We start from the raw sequence: 26,056 nt of genomic DNA on the forward strand, positions 1-26,056 counted from the left end.
AATACATTTGAGAGCTTCATCATTTCATCCTTGGCCGTGCTGGCATTAATGTGAAAATATGAGTGAAGCGACTGAATGGACTGATGCTCAAGCCCTATATTGCTGTAGCTTTAGTTATAGCTTCAGCAGTGGTAAAATTGCTGTAAATAATATAGCAGATGGTGTGAACTAGCTTCCCTGAATCTTAAAGATCAGTATCAGGTGTGTGCCTTTTTCAAGTGTACATTTCTACTACAGGCACATGTAAACATGTACACACTACGTGTAGTGGAGTCGGAGCAGATGGTGTGCATCTACCATAATTGTCAGTTTTCATGAACAAAGCATGACACTCGGGTTAGTTTGTATTCAGTACGAGTGTAGATTACAGTTGGATGTTGTGATCTATAAATAGGGATGCAAAATCATCTTCTTACATACTATTAGCATGTCATTTAATTAAGTTCTGAATCCAATTAACTTTTGTCATTAAAACAAGGAAAATCTGTCAGTGGAACAAAATAAATAGTGTGTTTAACAATGTAAGTAAAATGAGCTTAATTGTAGTTATTAGTTAGTTATTCCAGTTCAATTTTGTCACTTAAAATGGTAGAACATACATTACACAATCTGTAGAATTGTAGTAGTAACACTTAACTCCATCCACCTGAAGAAAAAAAAAACACACACACACAATCCCTTGTGGCTTACAGTGTTAGGATTAAAATAATTGCAAATGCTCATTTACCAGACTTGCAAGCGCCCCTGAGTTGAGCTCACCCAGTTTGTCAGGCTCGTATACCAAACAATGATTATTTCCAGCTTTTCTTCATACTTAATTATTGGGGAAAGCCCAGAGCCTGCCTCAGAATTTCATTATTTCACAAGAGGAAGCCACCTGCCACCTTCCCAAATCATTTTCAGTCCCCTGGGGTGGCCATCACATAGGGTGAGAAACAGATACCTGTCATACCATAACCAATGTGACCATGTGACTGATGGCTGCCTAGTGTGAATTTAAGCTCACTGTGGTCTCACAGTGCTGTCAAAGCTTTGTACTCCCAGATGGTTCACCAGCTCTTTATGCCTTCCTCGATTTGACTTTGCCTTTATTTTCTGCTCTCATTTTCATACCCTGTGGGCAGTCGCACTCCAAGTTGCCCAGAGAAAACATGTTGCGTCATTTCAACATCAAAATTAGCTGTTTTCTTGCATACACACTCTTTACTTATATTTGATGAATATGATTGATCTATCTGTGGTAGTTTTGTAGTTTACACTTTTTAAAGTGCACTTTTTTTGTACATTCTGCTCAACAACTTATTGGATTCTTGGTTCTTGGCTCCAGCCCCCATATCAACCCTGAAAAAGACTAAAGATAAATGAATGAATATTTGTATAAAATGGCACGTAGGTTATGGTCAGCAGGAGTCATCACAGCGGCACACCTGTCACTTCAGTTGCCAGATGAAAAGCTTAGTTACAAAATGTCAACAAGCTGATAATAAAGAAAACAGCCTTGAATTTTAGAGAGATCCAACATGAAAAAGTGTTAAAAGACAAGTTGGAGTGAGGGGCTGAGGAGGATGACTTCCTGTTACAAGGTTTCATCGTCACAGTAGTATGTGCTAGGGGTGGGAGAAAAAATCGATTCTTAGATGCATTGCGATGCGGACGTGAAAGATTCTGACTCGATTAACAAATGTCAAAAAATCTTTGTTTAAATGTTAATTGATAATGTTGATGGAACGCAAAAGGCGGAACTCGCGGAAATGCAGCACCCGGACCGTCTGTGGCGTGCACATAGCAGAGAGACCAGTGTTCCCCCTAAATTCGGCACACCACTGCTGCGGAATGAATAACCACAGTACTTAAATGTCACACAATCATTAATGTCAATAAGTGCTTGATCACATCCCCCGTCCTCTAAACTGTCCAGACATTTCTTTAGCCTTTATATGACAATCCTGTTCTTCGCTACATATTAATCTCACAGATTGACCATAAGGTATATTACTAATCACATGGTTAGGTTGGCAACTAGTATTTCTGTGAGTTTCTTTTCTATTATTGATGTATTCACTAAATCAGTTTATCGTCAGAACCTTTAAACCCCATTAGAATCATTAATATATGTTTTAAAGAAAAAGATGTTGTTTGCAAAGGGGTTATTATTAAAAGATATGTCTATTTTCCCATAAGCCCATGAACAAATTAGCATAATTAGAAGCAAATGGTGAACCCATGCTTGTACCTTGAGATTGCAAGTAGTATTTATCAAACTTATTAACTTTATGTAACTTTTTGAGCCTCAACATAAAGGTTCATAGCTTCTAGACATCTCTAGTGTCAGCCACATATGAAGGCAGTGTCTTAACAATATCTTTAACAAAATAGTCAACAAATTGACCTAAGGGTTCAGATAAAGAGTTCCTGCTGGCCACAATGAGCTGGCCAGGAGGATTTTCTAAACTTTTATGTATCTTGGGCAATAAATGGAAAACTGGAGTGAGGATATTCAATTTTCAAGAAGTCCTACTGCACCTTCCTAGTAATCCACTTTTTATCTACCGTATCATTCAAAATGTTATCCCTTTCTCTATATTTCTCAACAGGGTTTTGCTGCAACAGTCTATAGAAAGTGGTATTACTTAGTTGTCTCAAAGCCTCAGACACATAATCTTTTGTATTTTGTATCACTACAGCTCCTCCTTTTATCAGCTGATTTTATAACAATCTTAGAATTATCCTGCAGTTCGCTCAGGGCCTTTCTTTCAATTAGACTAATGTTGTGACTCTTGAACCTATTAGTTGATTTAACAGCTGCATCAATATCTTTCTCCACTAGTTTACTAGTACTAGCACTTCAGTGTGTGGTAGTTTGTTTTTGACTTTTCATAGCCTCATCGTGCTATCTACCAGCACCTGATTGTTGTTCCTGTGCTCGGGGAATTTCTTGTTTTATTATCCTGATAATTATATTTCAGTTTCCAGAGGAATCTGACAACTGGTTGTTAAAGAAATGATTGTGGGGACCATAGAGCTGAGGTTAATGAGGTAAAGTAGGGATCCGAACTAGTCCTTTTAAGCAAATTAGGAGATTTTTCTTTTTTAATGTGCAAATTAATTGCTTAGTAATTATCCAAAGAGCCTGTATAGAAAAAAAAATTATGCATCAAGATGCATCAATAATTGTTTTATAATTGCATCTCAGCCCTCTGAATTGTAATCGAATCGTGAGGTGCCCAGAGATTCCCACCCCTTAAATGTGCTGAGTATGGAGGTATCAAACCTGGTTCAGCGAATCAGAGAGATTTCAAAAAAGCAATATGCAGTGTATTATCAGGTTTTATCCTCTGAGCCTGCCCTGGTCTGTGACCTAGCCTCTTGCCAATCACAAACAATAAATTACCCATAAACCCCTAAAGAAATCCCCAACTATCTGGTATGTAGGGAATCATGCGTTGCTGCAGGTAGCAGTAACAGCAGCAGCAGCTCAGCTCTCAGGTTGCTCTTTGAAGAGAGCTGAGCCTGTCATTGGAGCGGCTGCAGATACACAGAGATCAATACAGGTCTATCAGTTGAACCAGCCAGATGAGCCCAGTGACATTTGGTCTGAGGCACAGACCGAATATTCCTGCTCTGTAGAGGCAGATTCAGCCCCTCTCTCTCTGCTCTCTCTTTTTGTCCATGGAATTGCTGGTCACTCATTTGTGTGTATGTGGTTTTTTTTTGCTGTCTTTCATCTCTATTAATCCTTTATCTTTATCTCAGTCCTCAGGGAGGGGGCCAAGAGAAACACCAAGAAATGAGAGGAAGTCAAGATGTGTTAATAAGGGACTCGATAAGTGCACTTACCGTAAAACTTTGATTAATAGCCCGGGCTTTTTTTTGCTAAATGGATATTAATTGTATAAAAATTATCAAATAATATTAAATACACATAATTCATTTGATCTCTGAAAGACAGCTTATGCACTTTTATTTTGTAGGCAGTAACGTAACTAAAATAACACGTTGCAGGGATGAGAAAAGTGTGGTAGAAGTTGGCACACAGAGAGCAATGGACTTTACATGACAGTATTCATAACTTGGACTAATTTTTATGAAAAGCTGTTTTGATTCTTTAGATCGGTGGACCATTACAGACTAAAGGAATAATAATCAAGGAACAGACACATTCTGACTTAACGAGGCTTCAAAGGTTACTGGAGTCGGCACTTTTCCCCCCAGCTCTTGTACCATGCCGGTTACACCGGTAAATTTGGGCTACATGAATTAGACTTTGGGGCTCGATGTTTCCGTTAAATGAACTGAACGATTGAATTGTGGAGAATCTAAGCTAGTGTTTCTCAACGGAGGCGTTCCGAGGACGATGGGGGGCGCTGGAAGCAATATTTTGGAAAGGGGGGCGTTTGTTAGTTGGAAATTCTAAGGTGAGTTTACACCTCACAACAATACCAGTTTAAACTTTAAACTACTTGCAAAAAAACTCTGGTCTGCAACATTAAAACCTGCCAGTTTAGTCCACTGCGCCTGGACGAGAAGGTGTATTTTTTTCCGTCAGCTTACTTGTGGTGCAGTTTCGTACTGCCTTCATGGGAAAGGGAAATCAGAGTATCATCTGTAAAATTTTACCCACATGGCATGTACTGTGTAAACTGTGGAAAATTGATGCTCTTTTTCTTGGTTTTACAGTGGAAAAGTGTTTATTATTATAATACACCACGAACATCTTGTTATTGCAGTGGTTACACATTTACAAGAGGGATATTCTACTGTCGGAAATCGTATAAAAATCGTATTTGATTGCAGAGCTGCAGGCAGCGCGTATTTGCCCAGCACATTCTCTTGCTTGTCCCTCTCTCTCTCGTTCACCCGTCCCTCTCGCTCTCTCCCTCATGAACACAGCTGCACAAAGTAGGAACATTCACTTATTAGTAAATATAATTACTTTTCACATGGCTTTTTTGTTACCTGGGAAGTAATTAATGTGTTTTTTTAACACCAATAAAAAACAATTAACAATATTCAGAGCATATAGCCAACATCTTTTTTTGATGGGGGCGGTAAGGGACCTGGATAATGGATAGGGGGATGCTGGCCCAAAAAAGGTTGAGAACCACTGATCTAACCGATCTAACGATGTGTAGCATGTCCTGACATATTGATCATATGTTTAAACATTAATATTTGTAGCCTATTAACGATCTAAGCAGCTTAGAACCAGCTAAAGCGGGCGACTCCAGTTTTATTGTTGAAGAAATATTGTGAGCCAGGTTCAGGTGTGAAGAAGTTTCGGAGACTGATGAAGACTTAACATAGCATGGTTTATGGAGCCTGGCCGAGGAGATACAGTGCCACCATACAACATGTGAACACGTCAAATTCCAACACCAAATCTGAAGGAGAACATCTTTGGGTTCCTTTTATGTTTCTGTCTTCCCCCTAGTGCCTGTAGGTTTCCCTATTACGTTATCTTTAGCTGACCGACTAATGACTAATCTATCTGATGTTTAGACTCCAATGCTTCATCATACTGGAATCTCTCACTACCCGTGACTTGTACTGTAATCTGTGGAGCCATTGAGTTCTTTGTAAACATTCTTGTGGGACTCAACCTTGTAAGATTCCCAGAGAACACTGATATCTGCTAGCCTGACGCATGGGCTACTGTCTCTAACTAATCAGTCAATTGTTGTCTCCCTGACAAGGACAGTTACATATGATGATACCTAGAGCTAGAAGGTCAGAAAACACTTATGGGGTCAGCTAAATTACTCTAAGCTAGACCTGTCTTACCTGTCCTTGTTACATCAACAAAGCCCCTTAAGAAATATTCTTAACATACATCCAAAGAACTTCAATAAAAACCAAACCAGGCGTTTAATCGAGACCTGCGTTTATTTGTCAAAATGTGTTCCCACACCAGGCCAGTAAATGGGGTTGGTGGCTATTTGGGACTCCGCTATGAAGTTTTACGTTAATCAGCTATGACTTCATTCTTTTAGTGTTACCATCAGCCTCGCCTCTTCAGAAATCCGTGAAAGCTTCTCAACTACCGAATTTCTGTTTGTCACGTCATCAAAGTTTAAGGTTCTGTTTTAAATGTCTGCAACATGTGTTTGTACTGTCTGGAAATAATGAGTCTAAAAGGAAGTATGGTAATTTTTTTCTGCCGCTAGGCCTAGTTCATGAAAAACACGATCCTGCCATAAACTTGGTTGAAACCAATATGGCAGGATGTGTATGGTCAAGTTGTTTGTTGGTGAAGATCGGTTGTTTAGCACATTTAGGACGGTCCCTAACTCTGCCTATAGTGTCAGGCGCGTTGGAGAGACATTCAGTTCTTTGCACTCTCAACTACATCGTTGTTGATCAAAACAGTGAAACGTCTGCCTAAATTAGCAAAATCGAGTCTTCGACACAGAACTATTGAAAGTAACAGCTGCAATAACCACCTCCAGAGGTGCTCTGGGATGCATTGTGACCACATTCAACAGAAGTGTAAATGCAAATGCATTGTAAATCCCCTTATAACAACTACATAATCAGAAAAATGTGCAGATCGTAATCTTCCAGTGGACTGGTCACAATTTCAGCCTCTACCTATTAGGTTCTGATTCTAGTTTCGTTATTGTGTATGTGGTGTGTGTCTGTCTGTGCAGGCTTAAGATGCCAGTCATTAACGATACATTTTCTGAATTCACATATCACTAAAACCATTGCACGAGTTGGCTGACACTTATGTCTTCAGTATCCATCCATTCAATCAAATGCAGTTAACACCAAGCTACTGGATTACCTGCCATTAAGAAAGAGGTCATGGAGGTAATAGGTAATTTGCAGAACTTAATGGAGAAAAATGGCTCTAGTATGAAGGTTATATTAAATGTAATTATCTTCTCAAGTTACTTCATGTAGTGGTGTTGCTATAGTTGTCTCTAGTGTCCAGAGTAAGTTGAGAAGAGACAGGCTCTTTAAAATCAGGTTTACTTGGTCTCCAGTCTGTTACTCCACCACTTCGGTCCAGACTGAAATATCTTAACTAGATGGATCGCCCTTTTTTTCCACAGGCATTCATGTCTCTCTCATATCCCCCTTTTCATTACCTCCGCGATCACTTGATCAACTTTTCACCTCAAATAAGTGAATTTAATGTTATATTACTCATTTAATCTTTACAATCGGTAGAGTAACATGAACATTAACAGGAGTTTAGGGGTTCACTAATGTAGTCACTTTAATCACAGTCTGCTTCTTGTCTGGTTGTATTCTGACAGTCAAGACAACAATCTTTGTATTTTGACTGAAATAATGTTAGGCTACGTGTGATTTTTGTAGTGTTACTGGGCTCCACTATTCTTCATGTTTGTTTCCTGTTCCATAATAAGGGAATGTGAGTACTTAATAAAAATGTGTTGAACCACAAAAGCCAATACACTTTGCATAGTCTCTGTAGTTATTTTCTTGCTTTCCAAGTCTGAAGTCATGGGTCTCTGCCAGAAAGTGGTGGATTGCTCCCTCTGGGTTGGGAGTGAGATATTGCCCCAAGCGAAGGAGTTTAAGAATCTCGGGATCCTGTTCAGTGACAGCAATATGGAGTGTGAGCTGGACAGCGGTTTGGTGCGGCGTCTGCACTAATGCAGGCATTGTACATGATCGTTGTGGTGAAGAGGGAGCTGAGCTGGAAAGCAAAGCCTTCGATTTACCAGTCGATCTATGTTTCAGCCCTCACCTGTAGTCACGGATAGTGATTGAAAGAACAAGATCGCGGGCACAAGTGGCCGAAATGAGTTGAAGGTGGTGGCGCTTTGACATTTGGAGGGAGCTCGGAGTAGAATTGCTGCTTCTTTGCATCAAAAGGAGTCAGTTGAGGTGGTTCAGGCATCTGATAAAGATGACTATCTGAGAAGGATGCCTCCTGGGCGCCTTCCTTTGGAGGTCTCCTGGGCACACCCGCCCGCTGGAGGGATTACGCATCATATCTGGCATGGGGACGCCTTGGGATTCCCCAGGAAGACCTGAAAAGTGTTGCTGGGGAGAGGGATGTGTGGAATACCCTGCTTAGCCTGCTGCCACCACAAGCTGTAGTTAATTTTGGCAGGTGAATATCAGTCGTTGATGATGGTTTCTGTCACGGTTTTGTGGTGAAGGCAGGGTTGAGCAGGTTGGAGGACCCAAACGCAGGACACGAAGGCTAGCTGGTGCAGTTCAGTGAAGGGTTTTAATATAACAAAAGGCGAGCACACTTACAGAGTGGCTGATTGACTGAGTCCAAAAACAAAGGCTGTCCAACATAAATCCAAAAGTTTGAAAACCAGAATCCAAAACTGAGCAGGGTAACAGGGAGACACGGTGAGTAAGGCTGGAGACACAAGAACAAACTGCAACACTGGGTGACAATAAACAAAGACAAGACAGAAACACCAGGTATATATACACAGGGACTAACGAACAGGGCGGGAGCAACACAGGTGAAAGACATGAGGCTAACGAGGCACAGGTAGGGAGAGAGAGAGAGAGGGAGAGCAGGGGAAAACAGAGACAGACATGCAGAGGGATCACTGGGGTAACAGACATGACAAGGGTTACCGAACACTAGACGAAAGACAAGACAGACCCCCAAAACCCAACAGACCAAAATAACGCTAACTAAACACAAAAGTGCAAAACACCGCATGGCAGACAGGCAGAGTGTGACAGTTTCTTTCAGATCATATTAGCAAATAGATTAATTCTCGGCCAACAGAGTTTGGGGTCAGATATCTTGCAAATTAATTGTCAATTTCTATTTCTTTGTACAATTTATTTAAATTAGGGCTGGGCATTAATTAATTAACGCAGACAATTATTTCATTGCACGTTAACACAGTTTTTATTTTATTAGTTTGAAAGTCCCTTGCTCACTGGCTCTGAATACAGATACAGTCAAACCAAAGGTCACAGGAGGGGCGGGATGTTGGTCAGCCTGCAAATCACCCACTCAAACAAGCAGTGGGTGGGTGGGTCATCTTTTTCCATATTTTTCCACCCGCGATCCGTTATCACGGCAGCAGGTGAGCCGCTTGCTTGTTAATGCCTATCAAACAACTCAAACAGCCAAAAGCAACATCTGCACCCTGTGTTCAGTGTTGCTTTACGTTACCTGGTCTGTGCTTGTAAAATATCCATGCAACTGGTAACATCATTTCAAGTTTTTAACCGAGTGAAGTCTGTGCGAGTGAACTCACGCACCGATCCCCGCTACACCACCACCCCCCATGCCATCGTCCATCCTGATGTTTCAATGTAGTTTTGTAAACATCGTCCCAACCCTACTGAACAGACTGTTTCTGCTGCTCCCTGATAAAAGATACCTGATGCTGATACCTGTTCAGAAAAAAAAAAAGAAAAGAAAATTGGACTCTGATGGTAACTTGTTTTAACAAGCTAGATAAAAGGTAATGCCCTGGCAGTGGCAAATAGCTTTGGTTTAATATTTGATTACGTTTGTGTTTAAGTTGAGATTTATAAGAAATATGTTATTGCTACTGTGTAAAGGGAATACTGCTGGTAAAAAGCACCTTAGTTGTTTTAAGTATTTGCAAACCACATGTTATTACACTTTTGTATATATATAGCAGTACATTTAAATTAAAATTGCACAATACACTACTTTAGAATTCATTATTAAATTTTACGCGTAACAGTGCGATTAATCGCGATTAAAAAATGTTAATCGTTGCCCAGCACTAATTTAAATCAAACATCGGTGATTTTCAACTGAAAGAAGAAAAGACACTTATATTGTCAAAAACATAAAAAAGAGAGGGCAAAACATTTGTTTCCCATATCTAGGGAACTTAAAATGAAACTCTGCAGTACATTCTATCTTGAGTTATTTGTATTCCAGTTTGTTTCCTCAATGGAGTAACATCGTTTTGGGTACAGTGCAGCAAAATGGACAGTTTGTTCTTATCTGTGTGTATACCACAGCATATCTCACCTAGCACCAAGGGCTGCTGTTGTCCATTGATATTCCAGCTCAGCTTGCATGTCAGAAGCGCTTTGTCCGACTGCCCGGCACAGGGGAGACAGTGTTTGACGGCACGTCTCTGAATTTAATTATCTACAGCTGCTTCAGAGCAAATGGAATGAGCTGTACGATCAGCAGATGTGACAGAGCTTTTCTTGGACTGCAAAACATATACATCAAGTATTTCACACACGCGCAATATGCATGCACATACATGTTACTCAACTATATGCACACAAATGAAATGAAATGATGACACAGGTGCGCTCTTGGGGCTGAACACCATCTAACAAAAGCTGTCTCCTGGCAAGAAATGTCCACTCTCTGTTTCTGTAAATGTCACACACTGATATCCAGAAGGGTGTGTGACTGCAGCTTCTGAGTTTCCATAGATCAGGGGCGGTTTTAACAGGGTAGTGCTGCAGGCAGTGAGTCCCACATCAGCAGGGCAAATGTTCTTCCAGTCTAATTAGTAAGAAGCTCTGTAGTGTCCCTCTTTCTCTCTGAGGAGAATGTCTTAAAAACAACAAAGTCGCTCCCTCTGCGGAGCTGGATTAAATACAAAATAAATAGTTTGTTATGATTGCCTTTTAAATGTTAAACAGATTTAAAGAGTTTGAGATACTAGCCTCAGGTATAAATATATTGAGGCATATTTTAGTTGCTTAATAGAGCGAGGGGTTTAGACACAAGTGCTTTGCTTCCAGAGTGAAGTGATGTATCTCTTTCTTTCTGCCTGGGTGTATGATGTGTTCTTTATGCGAGCGTGCTGTATAATGCATATGTGACTGTGTGCATACAGATCTAATGCCTCGCTCTGGATTAAAATTACCAATGGCTTGATATAGCAACGATACAACAAGGCTGAGACTAACAAGATTGTAGCTTCTCCTGAAAAATGAAAAGGCGGTCGTGTTGTGCCTCCAGTTATGCTCTCATCTACTTAGGCCTGCATTAAAGGAAATGAAATTATCCTTGTCTGTCGAAATGTCAAAAAGATAAGGCACAATGGTCTTAACACTTGGTACAAATCCCGCATGTTCCCATTCAATTATCAATCAACAATGTTCCTTGCAAAACATGTCCTGGAAATCTGTGATTATAGTGGACAATGTCCAGTCTCAATTTCCCTGAAGCCCAGCAGAGCTCAGCACCAGACGGGAGTTGACAAAGAGACAGAGAGAGATTAGCAAAATAGTGGGAAAAAAAAAGACAGAGGACCCAACAAAAGAATAAAAGAGAGAGAACTAGAGTGACAGGATGCGAGGCTTGAATCTGGATGGTCAGCTTGGCATTGGCTTGGCACCGCAGAGTGTCTGAACTTGTAAGAGCCATTTATAAGCACTGTGCCTGCAGCTTAGACAGGGAGGATTATCAAACGACACTTTTAGCCTCTTAAGCAAGCAACAATTGCATCCAACATGGTCCAAGAGAACGTGAAACAAAGGACTTACACCGAGGATGAGCACAAGCCTTAGGACTAGCTAAATGTCAGACAGCTTGTGTATTGTAGATGTAACTTTTGTGTGCTATTGTTTCTGTTGTTTGAGTGGCTGCTGTTCATGTACTCTATTCTCTGAGCAAAATGGGAAAGGGCATGAGGGGTGATGGAGTGAAGGGAGGCAGGGAGGAAGAAAACAGGAGGAGGAGGAGGAAGAAGGAAGTACATCCACCGGTGGGTAGCTGCGGCTGGACGGTTTTTGCTAAGCGTTTAATCTCCCACGCTTGGAGAATACAAACGATCTTGTAATCGTCCACGACCTTGACATGAACAGCAAGGTCGCAAGGGAGCCGGGCTATTTTGCATTTCCCACACGTGTTTTGCCGAGACACACAGAACAATTAGTAAACTGGATAAAAAGGAATTGAGTCTGTCTTACTCCTCCTCCTCCCTCTCCCCCCACACTCCCCCTGGGGTAGTTACCTGGCACACCCCCAACTCCACAGCTACCTCAAACAGATTCCTAATACTTAATTATGATTAAGAAGTAGTCGATGCAACCAAGTCAGGTTAGACAACACATACCTGTGGCCTGTTCCTGGTTTTTTTTGTTTGTTTTTTTTTCTCTGAGCTATTGATTATTTTCACACTGACTAATCTATCAGTTATTTAATGTATCAGTTGAGTAAACATTTAATGTATAAATGTAACTATCGAAAAATGCTTCGTCTTCACATTGCTTGTTCATCTGACTCACAGTTGTGATGATGTTGACTGTATTTGACAGTGTGCCTGTGTTTGCAAGCACAGATCTTGTGTGTCAGACAGTTACTGAACACATGAGTGTATGCCTGCCTGCACACTGACACTTCAAAGTGAGTAGGAGGGTGCTAGTGTATTAATGTTTTTTTGTGTGTGTGTTTGTTTGCTTGTGTGTGTGTGTGTGTGTGTACCTCTGTAAGTCGGCCCTGGAATCGCCTTTATGTAATTAAGGGACTTTTGTCCTCCGACAACAGTGCATTACCTCTATTATTGAATATGCTAAGAGCTGAGATATGATTACACTCCGGGAAAATTCAATTTCTGTTTTCGGCAGTTTGATTATAAAAGCCCAGACTGAACTCTTTTAAGTGAACCCAGTACGGTTTTTAGCCTTATTCCACAGAGGGATAATAATATTGACCTCTTCTCAGCATCTTAACCAACAGCAGCATCAACACAGTGGCCACAGTCCCATAACTGAACTGTAATTGTTATGAGCAGCAACTTTAGATTTTTTTCTTTGTTGCAGCCAACAGTCACCTCCTTTTATATTTGCCCTGGTTTCCATGGAAAATAACAGAGCTTGTTAACATCAAAGGTAATAAAAAAAGAGACAGAATGCTTGAAATTTGAAAAGAAGAAACAGTGCTATAACTGTACAGTACACTTTGAAAGATAAACACCCAACTACAGGCCTGTGACACGTTTTTATATTCTCTGACAGCATGGACAGTATTGTGTGGGAGTTCAGGGGTTCAGAAGGGTGAGAACTCTAATGGGTGCAATGCTGTTCCTATAGCCACAAAAAGAGAGAACTGAATATTGAGCAAATTGACTCTCAAATAGTCATCAAGTATAATATTATTTTTATAAATGTATTTGCGTTTGTAAATGTATTTATTTCCATGTAAAAATACACAGCTATTTTTAGTCAAATAAACTCTGGAGTTGCTCCTCTATCAATTAATTCAAACTCTGTAGGAGCCTGTGTAGGAGTAATTCATGTGTGGTAATACTGATTGGGCTTACCACTGACATTTGCTAGATGGGCTTGAGAAGCCCAAATGCCCTGCGTGTACATTTTTTATGAGCATGTTTTTTTTTGTTTTGTTTTTTTACTGTGATAACCTCAAGGCATATGTACCTATTAATCCAACCCTTAGATCACAACAAGAGGGGGGGGGGTCCTGGTCAAGCTCATGTAGTCGGGAAAGATCAATCCAAGGTGGAGCGTCTGGCTGGATCAGCAGCTTTTTGACTTGCTTTAAGTGCAAAGAGATTAAATCGGGGGAAGTGGTGAGCTGTCCTAGGCAGTGAGTGGTGATGATGGGGATGCTGGCGTGTGCATTTGTGTGTGTGTGTGTGTGTGTGTGTGTGTTTAGGGCTGCCACAAGCAGTGGTTGTTAACTGTGTGTGTGTGTTACGAGGGCTAGAGGAGGTAAAGCATAATGTGTGAAAGTATTCATGTCTTTGTGTGTCTGTATACAGATGTACACATGTATGTGCAAATGAATGCTAAGAGGTGTTAATTTGTAGGGAGTTAGGTTGCATTTTAAAAAGGTGTGTGTGTGTGTATGTGTGTGTGTGTGTGTATATATATATATATATATATATATATATATATATATATATATATATATATATATATATATATATATAAATAATGCGCTGAATATGAATCAGCAAGGATGCAGTGGTATACAGCGTTCTTTCTTGTACCTCTCTTTGTGATTCTGTTTCAGAATAATAGACGTACAACAAGCACAACTGCGAATATAGAAAGTTTCTTTCTCTCAAAATAGTTTATGAACTTTCTTATTTACTATTGCTCCTTTCATAAATAAAGCCTTGTCTCTGTCTCTTCAAGCCCTTTCTGACCCAGACGGAGGTCCCTGTCGGAGGACCTACTGTGGACGGGGTCGACAGTGTGTGCTGATGGCAGAAACCGGCCGTGCTGAGTGTGTTTGCCAGGAAAAATGCCGGCCCTCCTTTGTCCCAGTGTGTGGCTCAGACGGCAGGTTTTACGAGAACCACTGTGAGGTGTACCGCACCGCCTGCCTGGAGAGGAGACGGATCTACGTGGTGCACAGCAAGGACTGCTTCTTCAAAGGTACCACTTTACTGTTACACTGATACACTGACAGTGCAGAGGGCTGCTACACACTGTAAAAAGATTAAGTTCAATGAGCTATTTCAAAGTATCCACAGCACCGTGTTTAAAAGTCCAATTAACTGGGATACTTAATGTATAATTAGGATTAATAAATGACACAGAGGAATTCTGTATGTCATGCCCACAATGTGATTAGTCTGACATTGTATGAGGTGTGTTTGAAATCTTATTTCTTTTAGGAGGCAAATGTTTTTTTGCAGTTTGTCTTACATTTATTCCACATCTGTTGCTGTAAACCTCTGACGGCAATGCATTCTAGTTCTGTTTGAAGAACAAAGTAAAATTTCTTGCCAAAGCTCCCACTGAAAATGCAAAATTCGTGATGTTACGGTGGGTTTGCTGTTGTCTCAACATTAATGTGGGAGAGATTGATTAACATTGAAATGTTGCATAGAGCATCTTTAATTTTGTATTAAATACATTTTAATCCAAGTAGTTGCAAAAACATGAATTCATATTAATTAATTACTTAATTATTATAATACTAATTATATACTAATAACTAGCTGTTTCATGAAAAAAGTGCAAACTGTGATTTAAGAAAAGTATTTAATTTGAGATTAACTGATTTCAAGTGAAATAATTACATGATTCTGGGGAAGTTTTCTTGTTTAACCTCCCTTGAGAAAAAGCATTTAGTAAACATCATTTAGGTTGTTAAAGTTTTTTTTGCAGTGCAACCGCTGCTAAACCACAACAACACAGCGATGCTGCACAGGGACTGTTTGTCCTGGATGTCTGTCTCATCACTGCTTATGGTACAGGTTAACACTTTTGATGCTCTTTGTGAGTGAAAATTGCCCTCAAATGATGTTCTGATACCTGTGAGGCATACTTTTGAGCAATTTGAAGGCTGCAGTGGGGCTTCGACTTCAGTTTGATGTTGAAACATTTAAACAGAAATAGAGTTGTACAGATAAACAAAGAAATTGTTTTGTAACACGTTGCCACCTGTCAAGCTCTTGTCACGAGAATCAATCACTGTGGAAATCATGCTGGTTCTTGTCAGCCACATATTTCAATCGAGCTGAAAGAATGAAGCCATTTGTAGTTTTGCTCTGTAGGCTGTGGCTCAGGGTCAAGTTTGTCTGGGAAACGGTAGCTAAGCACTGACATTGGCACTCAGACAGTAAGCATTTTTTATCAAATGCTGTATTCTCCTGACTCAGTCTGGTTCTGCATCAATTCAATTCAAAGGGACATTATTATTTATCACGCTTCTTTCAATTCAAGACACCATACTTACTTGGCATTTGGTTCTACACACAAACAGTGGCATCTAAGTAATTTACTGTGGCACCTTAAAGTTGATTTTAGAGTTTTAATGATCAATCTAATTGTGAAATTGTAACGTTGAGTTTTCATTGAGAAAGTAAATAATGTCAGAACAGCCTTCAGATGTCACTAATAGGCTGCACTTTCATCCAAGAATCCGTCTGGAACCAGATCTGAGTCACTTCTCATGGAGACATTTGTACATAAAAAGTCATATAGTATGTCCACATACGCATTTAACTTCTGAGAGACTCCTTCCCTCTACTTCCTCTACTAGATCAGTATGTTTGCACAAGGGTCCTGTAGATCACCAGTTCTCTGTAGTAAAATTATTAGAATCTTCACTCATTAGGAAAAGTGCACACTCGGCATGAATGGTCTGCATTAATATCCAACATACAGCCCAGTCAATTCATCATAACATCAGTTTGAAGGTAACATGGCTAGGTAGGACTTCAACAAAGTGTTCGCAAACGTTATTTTAAATGGGTTTTGATTTGACTAGTGGCTGGGAGTGGTTGGCAGTCATTTGTGTGCCTGTTGGCATCCCCTCTTCTTTAAATGTTGTTTTCCAGGTCAGACTAGTAATTTTTAATCCCTCAGGGTGTGGATGTTAAAATAGAAAGTAAGGGTGTAGTTATTTAGAGTGTATGGTTTTATGTCAACACAGTGCAAACTCACACATACACATGGCAGCGCTTTCAGTCATATCACATTAGGGAAGGAAGGATTCCTGGCAGACACCACCATGCATAGCTAATCCACATTAGGGATGTTCAATCGGCACATTAGGCTTAAACTGGAGATGTCTGAATGCAAACCAGCAGGAGATGGAAAATTTTGGAAATCAGTCAGATGTCACGTGAATCATATGTATATGTGTGTCTGTGTAATTGGGAAGTAATTATTGCACCTGACGTACAAAGACCTCATTGGAAATGTCTCACAGTACAGTGCTAGAGTCATTATTCACAATTGCTGCTTTTTTGTACAAACGGTAGAGGAATTTAAGAGGTGGCCTTATTCCACTTTGTTTGCCTGACTCACTCAAAACTCTTGAAAATAACGACATCCCAATTTGAAGCCTGTGAAACGCATCCAAACATTGGTATCGGCTGCTGCAGAATGAGCCACCCTGATACCTTTTCCTCATTGCCCTATGAATGTAGTGTGTGTGAGTACTTCACTTAGAAGGTACTCCAATACTTAGATGTATAATTATCAAGTAAGTCAACATAAAAAGATTAGAAAATCCCTCAACGTTATTTATAGACAAACGTGTATTACTCACTGAGTGCCGTATGGCTGTTCCCACGCAGTCGGATTTCTTTGAAACAAATTGAGGAAAGAGTAAATTAGACCACATTTCCCTCACTCGTTTTGGACACATTGATTCTTTCTTTCTTTAGTTTTATGTTGTTGTTTGTTTTAATTATACGTTTTTGGGTCCCATTTTTGAGAGCCGAAAGCTTATTAAAGGGTAGATGGCCAAAAAAAAGGTCTCAGTCTGAGAACAAAGACCCTCACCGATGAAAATGGATGTCTCAGGTCCCTACAACTATGCATTAAGTCACATGACAAAAATCTTTTGGGCAATTTCGCTTTCAAATTTGATAAACGTAAACACTTTGCTGTGAAAGCCAATTTCCTTCAGCTCAGGGCTGTTGTCTAAGTCACAGTCCCAAATTTGGCAAGTGCTTATGCCGGCTTTCATCTCAGCATATCTGGATTATTGTGATTAACTGTGTACAGCCAGTCCAAAACTCTCCACTTTGGCAGAAGGAAGAGAACCCACATTTCTATTGTGCTGACCTCTCTTCACTGGCTCCCACTTACAGAGTTGATCCAAGGTTTTGTTTATTCATAAAGCTTTGAATGGGCTCGGCACATAATCACAACCTCCTCTGTCACTGTTCCACCATCAGGTCACTTTGGACATCTGACTTTGGACATCATGCTGTTGCTGCCCCAAGGCTGCAGATTAACATCCATCATTCACATTTCACTCTTCTGAAATATCATCTGCATGCTGTCCAGATTAAACTTGTGAAGATAAAACTTAGCTTAGAAGATCTGGTCAGGCTGTGTTAGGCGATTTCTGTTGTGTTGTGCATGTTTTTTTCTTATTCTTGTTATTATTTAAGCTTTTGTTTTTTGTATAAACTGTATGTAGCATGTAACGTCAGATGTTTTTACGAACTTTATAGAAAAAGTTGACCTTTTTTCAAGGAGAGAGCAGGGCTGCTTTAGTTTTATATTTTTAATTACATTTTCATTTTACTCTGTCCTCAGGCAGTGGGGAGAAACAAAGGACTAGGTTTATTAGTTGAAACTGCTGTGGACCTGTTGAGGCAAACATAGTCAGAGGCATAAGAATTTACCGCTCGACTATCTGTGGTTATGCAGATATTCTCTTTGATGCAGCTTGAAGCAGGGCTGTAGCCTCTGTCTGACCTGATAGAACTGCTGTACTCTTAAGTGTTTTGAAATGGATTTCTGGTTTTTGACAGGCAGGAGAGGTGATTGCATGTTGGGTGAAAAGGATGACTGAAAACCTCGGGATAGGACTCTTTCTTCTGCCCTGTCACTGGCTTCATTGTATTTACACACAGTCCGTTTAGCTGGTACTTTAATCCATATTGATTTACCAATGAGAGCCTCATAATAGAATAACATTAGAATAACAATGGAAGAAGAAGAAACGCTTATAAAATGGCATATACACAAGTATATAGTTAGTTATTACACAGTGGTAAAAGGGACACAATAGTGGTAGACAGGATAAAGCTGTTTTCATTATTGTACCATTTCAATAAGCTGAATTCTATTTTCATTGCAGCACTTTTAAGATTACTCTGAGCTAGCTTTAACTGTCCACTTTACAAAGACTCTGCTTAAGAAATGGCACAAACTACAAATGCCGAACACACACGAGTGAAAGTCACCGCATCTTCTCAAGAATGGCAAATTGATAAACCGCTTCAAAGTAAAAAGTTACTTGACCCCGAATGGCTTCAGAAGAGGCACATTGTTAATAAAAAAGACTGATGTACCAGCTGCACTCAGACCTAATAACCCATTTAGATTGCAATTGCCAAAAGTCATAAAATGGGTTTTCCTTGAGGATGTCTGTTTTGTTTTTTTCACCATGTGAAAAATGACACCCCCTCACCAAATAATGGATGCCATAAAAAGGATAATACCTTTTTTAATAGAGAGACAGTGCCACCCCTTGACTTTTCAGACTCAACTATGCATAATAATATACGTCTCTATCATATTTTTACCCTATTTGTATTTCTGAATTATCATGACAAAGGAGATTATTTGACAACAGAAACATGTTGAAACCAGTGATAGTTTGAGCTGATTTGTTAAAATGAGATTGACTTCTTGGCAGCATTGGGCGTTTTCTTTTTCTTTTTTCTTATTTTTTTTGAAACATCGTAAGCACAAAAGAGTGTGAAGGTGGGGGTAGTGGATGAGCTGCTGCGTCTTTGGTGTCTTGACTGAGACACAAAAGGCTGAGGTTTGCTTTTCTAATAGTCTAATACAAACTGAAACTGAGTAGAGTAAAATACATCTAAAATACAAACACCTTGCAGCCTTTGTATTATGTAGACAGTTGATTAACGAGCAAGTTATGGAAGGTCACAACCAATCACAGCGTTAATTCATGAAATTAGCATCACAAGTACAGATGTTTTTTCTACCTTCTCCTATGGTGAGTATTTGGGCTTCTTCTGATTCTAGGGCTGCGGTCAAGTCAAAAAAAATCTCCTTTACTAACCACCTTTCCTTGACCTCGATGGGAAACATCATGAGGTCAAGGAACGATGTGAAGGAGAATTCATAAGGACTTAGGAAAAGACGGCAGCGGGTCTAAGAGAATCTGACTGCTCTTTTCTAAGTGACGTAATTATGTGACGGCGAATGTTACTGACGTGGCCCGCCTTGATGAAACTACAATGTTTTGAAGATGGACTACAAAAAGCGCATCTTTGACACTGCGTCCCGTGTTGTTTTAATACAGGCCATCTAAAAGTGGACAACACGGTAGAATATTACTTCATAATCAAGATGGCAAAAAGGCCTATAGGGTACCAGTCACCAAATAATGGAAAGGGTATTGACACTGAGAATGCTTGCTCACAATCACCCTCCTGCCCAAACATAGGCTATTTATCAACATGAATCCCAATTATTGTATGTAAACACAGTGTTTCCCACAGAATGACAACGTAACTGTGGCGAGAGAGAGAGTGAGCGACTGAGCGAGAGGAGGTGCTGAGCGAATACACTCGCAGCTTGCAGCTGTAATCAAATACGATTTTACCCATTTTAAATTGTAAAAAAAAAAAAAAAAAAACAGGCTAATAATCAGAAATCAATATGTGTCGGTCAGCATTGATAATGTGGCAGGCTGCCACAAATAAATCAATGTGTGGGAAACGCCTACTGTAGAGGTTATCCAGCTTGATCATTGCCTTTATTAAAGCGAGGGTGTCAGCATCTGTGACTGAAGTAACATTGCTGAAGACTGGAAATACATAACGTGAGCCTACACGCTGCAACATTATCCTCACTTTGATCATATTACAAAACTAGTAACATAGCGCGCATGGGTCTCAGTCATTGTTGACAGTTCAAGGCAGGCCTATGCATATGAGCAAGTTATGGCATAAGAGAGAAAAGGCTTAATAGCCAGTGGTAACTTACATAGTGATCGATTTCCTTTATCAGTCATGGTCGGTGATTTCTTTTTGTTCTTTTTTTATTGTGGAACACTTTATAGCATATTTCAGCAATCCAAAACATAAAATTGTGTTGAAACAGCATCAGATTACAGTAAAGCCAAAAGAAAACAAACCAAAAGAAAGAAAAACATTATGAGTGTCTCATTCAAGTATCATTATGTGCGTCTGTATTGCAACGATTTTGTAAAATGTGGTCAATGGATTTTATCGTTTGAGTTTGAGAACATGCGTTGCTTTAAATGCTGCTGCCGAAAGCAATTGTGGGACGGCTTTATCTCTTTTCCTTTCGTAAAGGATGGGCCAGTGTACCCTATGCTAAAGGAGATATGAAAGGAAGCTTTGAGGCTTCTTTTTAGCTTTTAGAGAATTCGACCAGCTCTTATCATGTCTGCCCCTGAAATACTTCCGGTTCACATCACTCAGTTAGGAACCTTCCTAAGCAAAAGACTTTTCAACCGCAGCTTTGCTTTGATTACAACCCCATCCCTCATTTGAAAACGAATTAACACAGGTGATTAATCGCTTTCATCTTTCTCATGAGTAGAAAGCTCCAGCGAAGGCAGACCAAAGAGACATCTGTTTCCACTGGGTCACGTAGGGCACTCGGCAGGGAGCTCTTTAATGTATCCTGCTTCGACCACTTCATTAGGGGCAAGTGGTGATACTTGGTCGTGATGCTGTTGACTCCCAGATCAGACGGGGGATGTGTTGCTGTCCACTGTTCAGAAATTAGTCTCCCCAGGGTCACAGTGAGCTTTGCTTTAAGTTAAAACAGGGCACTGACTGTCTACCTGCGACCCCTTGTTACAGCATATAGTATGTCTACTGGTTGTAGAAGATTTTGTGTGTTTTTTCTCTTTTTCAGTGCTGTTAGGTATCTATGATTTATTTTGTGACCCTTTGTTGCAAGTCCTGACCCCGAGGTTGGAATTTATTGCATTAAAGCAAGTATATTGATGATTTTGGCACTGCAACGGTTAGTTAATAGTTGACTTTTTTGATAAACTGTAAAGCGTTCTGCATTCCAGCTTCTTGAATGTGATGATTTGCTAAATTTTTTTACTTTTTATAGACAAAATGATTTGTTTTGTCTTTAAAATAATTGACAGGTTGATCGATAATAAAAATATAAATTGCAGCCTGGTTAAATAACCAACCAGTATATGAGGATCTTTGTAAGGATCCTGATTGATAGATTTTTTTAGTAATCATTGGTGTTCTTGGGAACCAAAAAATGGAGTCAAATTTCAACAAACATGACAGGTACAGTGTTCTCGAGATTATGAATGTTGTTCTTTATTCTTCTTTCTATCCTTTCCTTTTAGTAATCCATCCAATGCTTGCTGTGTCTCTCACTTTAAGAGTCGCTTCATTCATCCATTCTGATTACTCTTTATCGTCCCACCTTGTTCGGTGGCAGCTGTGGTTATTGCATTAGCCATCATAGCTGCCCCCCTCATTTTTCTCTCTTCACACACTCTGCAGCCTGTGGCATCGCTCTGCCTCCGCCGTGATGTTATTGCTCGCTAACCCCCTGCCCCCTCCCGTTACTGAGGCCATTATCTCGGTCACACAAACACACAGCTCTCATAAGGAGGGTCAACTTTGGCGTGAGCTCTGATTCTGCAGCTTCAGTTGTGTACACAAAGGCTGGATAGGCTCACAGCAAGATACTTTTTAAAGTGAAAAATACACCGTGTGTGGGTGCTTGCAGGATCTTTATGAGCTCTTTTTTTGTTTCACGCCGTCTTCTGTACCAACACTTCATGGAGTTTAAAATATTAAAATATTTTGTGTGCCTTCATAGACATGCTAAACTTTTGTTGTATGGTTTTATTCTCAAAACCGAAGTATTCTTAACTGTAATGTTTGATCAGCTATAAAATACACACTGTTACAAAACTGTTTTTCTATTTATGAAAATGAAATGGAGGTGTCTGGTGGTATTTATACAATATGAAAACTTTCTTTCATTCGGGTGCAGGGATTCTTGAAACCAGTTCATTTGTACTAAAAATACTTGTTTTAAGAAAATAACACTAAATATCACTCAATGATACTGAATGTTTACTGTACATGAAATGGAGATTCTTTTGAGTTGAAAGTCAAGACTGAAAGGTCAGTGGTTCACAGAAGGCCAAACTCTCCAGGGTGCCTTTTGTTCAACTTTTATATTTTTGGTGTAAAATAAATGATTATATTTGTTCATGTGAGATTGAAGCATGATCTGATTGAGTTGTACATACTCTTCAATTCATGTAAAATTACCCTCATTCATTCTGCTGCACCCTATTAAGCGACACCATTCAGTGCTACATCACAATGACACATTTTATAAATGCTCACAATTTAACTGAACAGTTTCAGCAGGCGTGTAAAGGTGTCCGAGTCACATAATGCACAACTGGATCAGAAGTTGCTGTCCAACTCCCTGTTAGGTTAATAAGGACTACAGTCGGGCAGGGCCATCAGGTGTGTAACGTTCGTACACACACACACACACACACACACCCAAACGCACACCTGACACCCTCCAGGCCTCCCCTGACAGGCCTTTATTTGTTACTGGTTGGCTTATTAACGAGCAGCCCATCTATCCCCATCTTTCTTTTTATGTGTGTCCCCCCCCCCCCCCAACACCTTTCTCCTCATTTTCTCTCCTCAATGGTCACGTGGGTCTTAACTCATTAAGTTGATCTCCTCCCCACAGATTCATTATAGTGGAAGTATTTGCTGTATAAAATGGATGCCCTGTCCCAGATAAAGATGTCCCCTGTTCTGGCTCTAGTCCCCTGCCTCATAAACATCAGTCTCCCTTATCAAAATCGGAAGCTCTCTTTGGCCACTGATGTCCCCCCGCTGTTGTGGAACATCGTCAAGGATACTGCACCAAAATAATGTTTATTCCCCATCAGCCATGCCAATAGCCTGTAAGCTGAGCAGGCTACACCTTGTGTGGTATTTCATTAAAATGAGGATTTTCAGAAGATAGTACCAGGATAGACTAGTCATTAGTATTGTAGGGTACTGCTTTGGTTTTATAAAGTAAAAAAAAAACTGGAAATAGATTGCTAATTGGGTTAAACAAAAAAAAAAATCAATTGTATCATATAAAAGTTCTTCATTTATGTGCTGGATTTATCTCACTATAGTGCTGTAGAGGAAATTTTTTAGTACATTGTGAAAACAAATTAGTAAAGGCACTTCACTTGTTAACAGCATTAAATGAAAGCAAGAGGTAAAATATTTAGGTCAGTCCTTCTCTGAACTGTGTTTACTCCCTGATGGTAAGACACAGTTTGTATTTTGCGCTTAAGTTTCTTGTGGGGAAGATTTCTCACAATGTTGACATCAAGATTTTACCTGGAGGTAAAAAAAAATGGTGAAACCTAGTCAAATCTTGTCCAGATTTCCGAAAAGTGCAGCTTTAAAGGCCCTGACACTGCCGGCAGTTGGCTGTCATTGAGCATCTATAGCTGAACATGTCCTGTGGTGTTTGCAGATGTGTCATTTTTGGCTCTAGTCGGACCTCGGTCTCTGTGAGAAAGAGCATTCTGACTGACTGTGAATCAGCAATTCACCTTGCACTTTTATACCCCTTATATTCAAGTGCTGCTTTTCTTTTCCTCCACCACAAGCAAATGACCACAGGTTGAAAAGATCTTCAACACGCTAAAAAAACAATAATCTTCAAAGCTATGAAAAGTTTAAAAACATGAACAACAAACCTCCTTGCTTTAAACTGTTTCAACAGATTTGTCTTTATTCTGATCTGTGTTTGTCCAAGTTATTTTAAACTTGTATGTAACTCGACGACATTGCAAATGAGGTCAACCTCACTGTTGAGGTTCAAATCAATTTGAACCATGTTTCTCCTGCTCAGTTAATCTTCAAATGGAAAATAGTTATCACAGATGAGTGACATGTTTGTGTCATTTTAATTGCTTTGCTTCCTCACAGAACAATAAGAATGAACCTAAATGACAAAAGAAAACAGACTCAAATCTTATCTTGCATCCTATGCATTGTTTTGGCTAAACAAACATAGCCAAATTACTTATTACTGCAGTTGGTTAGTAATCTCTAGCAGAGCAATGAAGGAAACACAAAGCTCTATTTGTCTCTTTTCTTACAAATACAGCGGCTTTAAAATGCAAAATTTGGGAGTTTCTATGATGAGAGTATTTGTAAAGGAGTTTCATTTCGATTCATGAACACATTTTTTAAAGGTATTTCAGATTTTATAAGCTGCATCTTTAATGTATCGTATAATTGAAATAGCGGAAGCTTCCGGTTTGTTTTGTCCTGATCCTTATTGACATCCCAGTCGACACACTCTGCTTTTTGTTCTTTTTTTTTCCCCTTCACCTCTCAAACATAGACTGCCTAATCATCCTTTCTTGGTCTGCGTGCGCACGCACACACACACTGAGGAATGAAGGCACACCACTTCTGTCATGAGAAAAACAAATTAATCTCTTCTGAAAGAAAATGTTTATTCATGGCTAAGAGATTTTGACATGCTTGTCACAACTCTGGCATAGCCTATCACTTTGCCTTTTCAGCAGTGAGCGGTACTCAACAGCACCACAATGGGCCCCTTGGATCAGTTGCGGGGCTTTTGCTCTTTGTGCATGTTGCCCAGCTTGGCACAAACAGCTTTATTGACAATTGAAATGTGAGATATGAGTGAATACATTGAAATTGCAGTGCCATTTGGAATTCAATTTCTTTATTCCTCTCTCTCATTCTCTCTCTCTCTCACACACACACACACACACACACACACACACACACACACACACACTCACACACACTCACTCACTCACTCACTCACTCACTCACACACACACACACACACACACACACACACACACACACACACACACACACACAGAGAGAGAGAGAGAGACTCATCCCCCCTCTTCCTCTCTGTAATTAACAGATCCCTGATGGTAACTTTGTTTGGGGGAAGCCATGTTGGCGTTCTGTCTTGTCGTTGCCGAGTTAACAGGTGGTACTGCACAATTTTAAGAGCTCTTCATCTACATGGTCTGCTTTTATTACCGTACACAACATCATGTTTTAAAAGCTGTTGGCAAACGCCTTTACACAACTGAGAAATTAGAAAGTGACAAACGAATTCATTTGGCCCATCCACTTCATTTTGCAATTCTTTCATCAGTTTAATAGCTGCATAAAAGGAGCATACATATGGCTGACAGCGCCTCTGGACCCAACTTTGAAAACTTTACATATCATGGTTTTGTCAAAGACGGGATCCAAGTACTAACAAGTGAGGTTATTATTGTCTCTTACCACAGCAGCATTTAGAAAATAATCAAGTAATGCATTCACTGTTTTCCAGGCAACTTCTGCTAGTACACTTCCCTCTTATACAAGTTGGAAACAAATTGCTCTCCCTCTGTCTTCATGCAGATCTATTTCTTTCCCCCTGCACCGCCCCTTTCACTCCCCCCTTATAGACTACTTTTCTCTCCTCTATCTTTCGCCCTCATTTCTCTCTCTATGCTCCCAATATGGTGCAGGCAGAGATTTGAGTGACTCTGTCAAGCTTCTCTCTACATTCCACGGTCTGTGTTAAATTGGTTCAGAGCTTAAGTAGAGTGTGAGCCTGGGAAAATAAAAAA

General features: G+C 39.9%; 1 protein-coding gene across 2 annotated transcripts in view; it reads left to right on the forward strand.

The window, feature by feature from the left end:
- Positions 1-26,056, forward strand: part of fstl4 (follistatin-like 4) — a 247,835-nt gene that overhangs the window by 77,700 nt on the left and 144,079 nt on the right. The window contains exon 3 of one of the 2 annotated variants that reach the window (XM_046038829.1): positions 14,068-14,310. In XM_046038829.1, coding sequence (XP_045894785.1) covers positions 14,068-14,310 — 243 coding nt within the window. Of the gene's footprint in view, positions 1-14,067; positions 14,311-26,056 lie in introns of those variants that run through there. The other variant, XM_046038830.1, reaches the window with a different exon arrangement.

Source organism: Micropterus dolomieu, linkage group LG23 (genome assembly GCF_021292245.1).
Source record: "Micropterus dolomieu isolate WLL.071019.BEF.003 ecotype Adirondacks linkage group LG23, ASM2129224v1, whole genome shotgun sequence".
NCBI lineage: Eukaryota > Metazoa > Chordata > Actinopteri > Centrarchiformes > Centrarchidae > Micropterus > Micropterus dolomieu.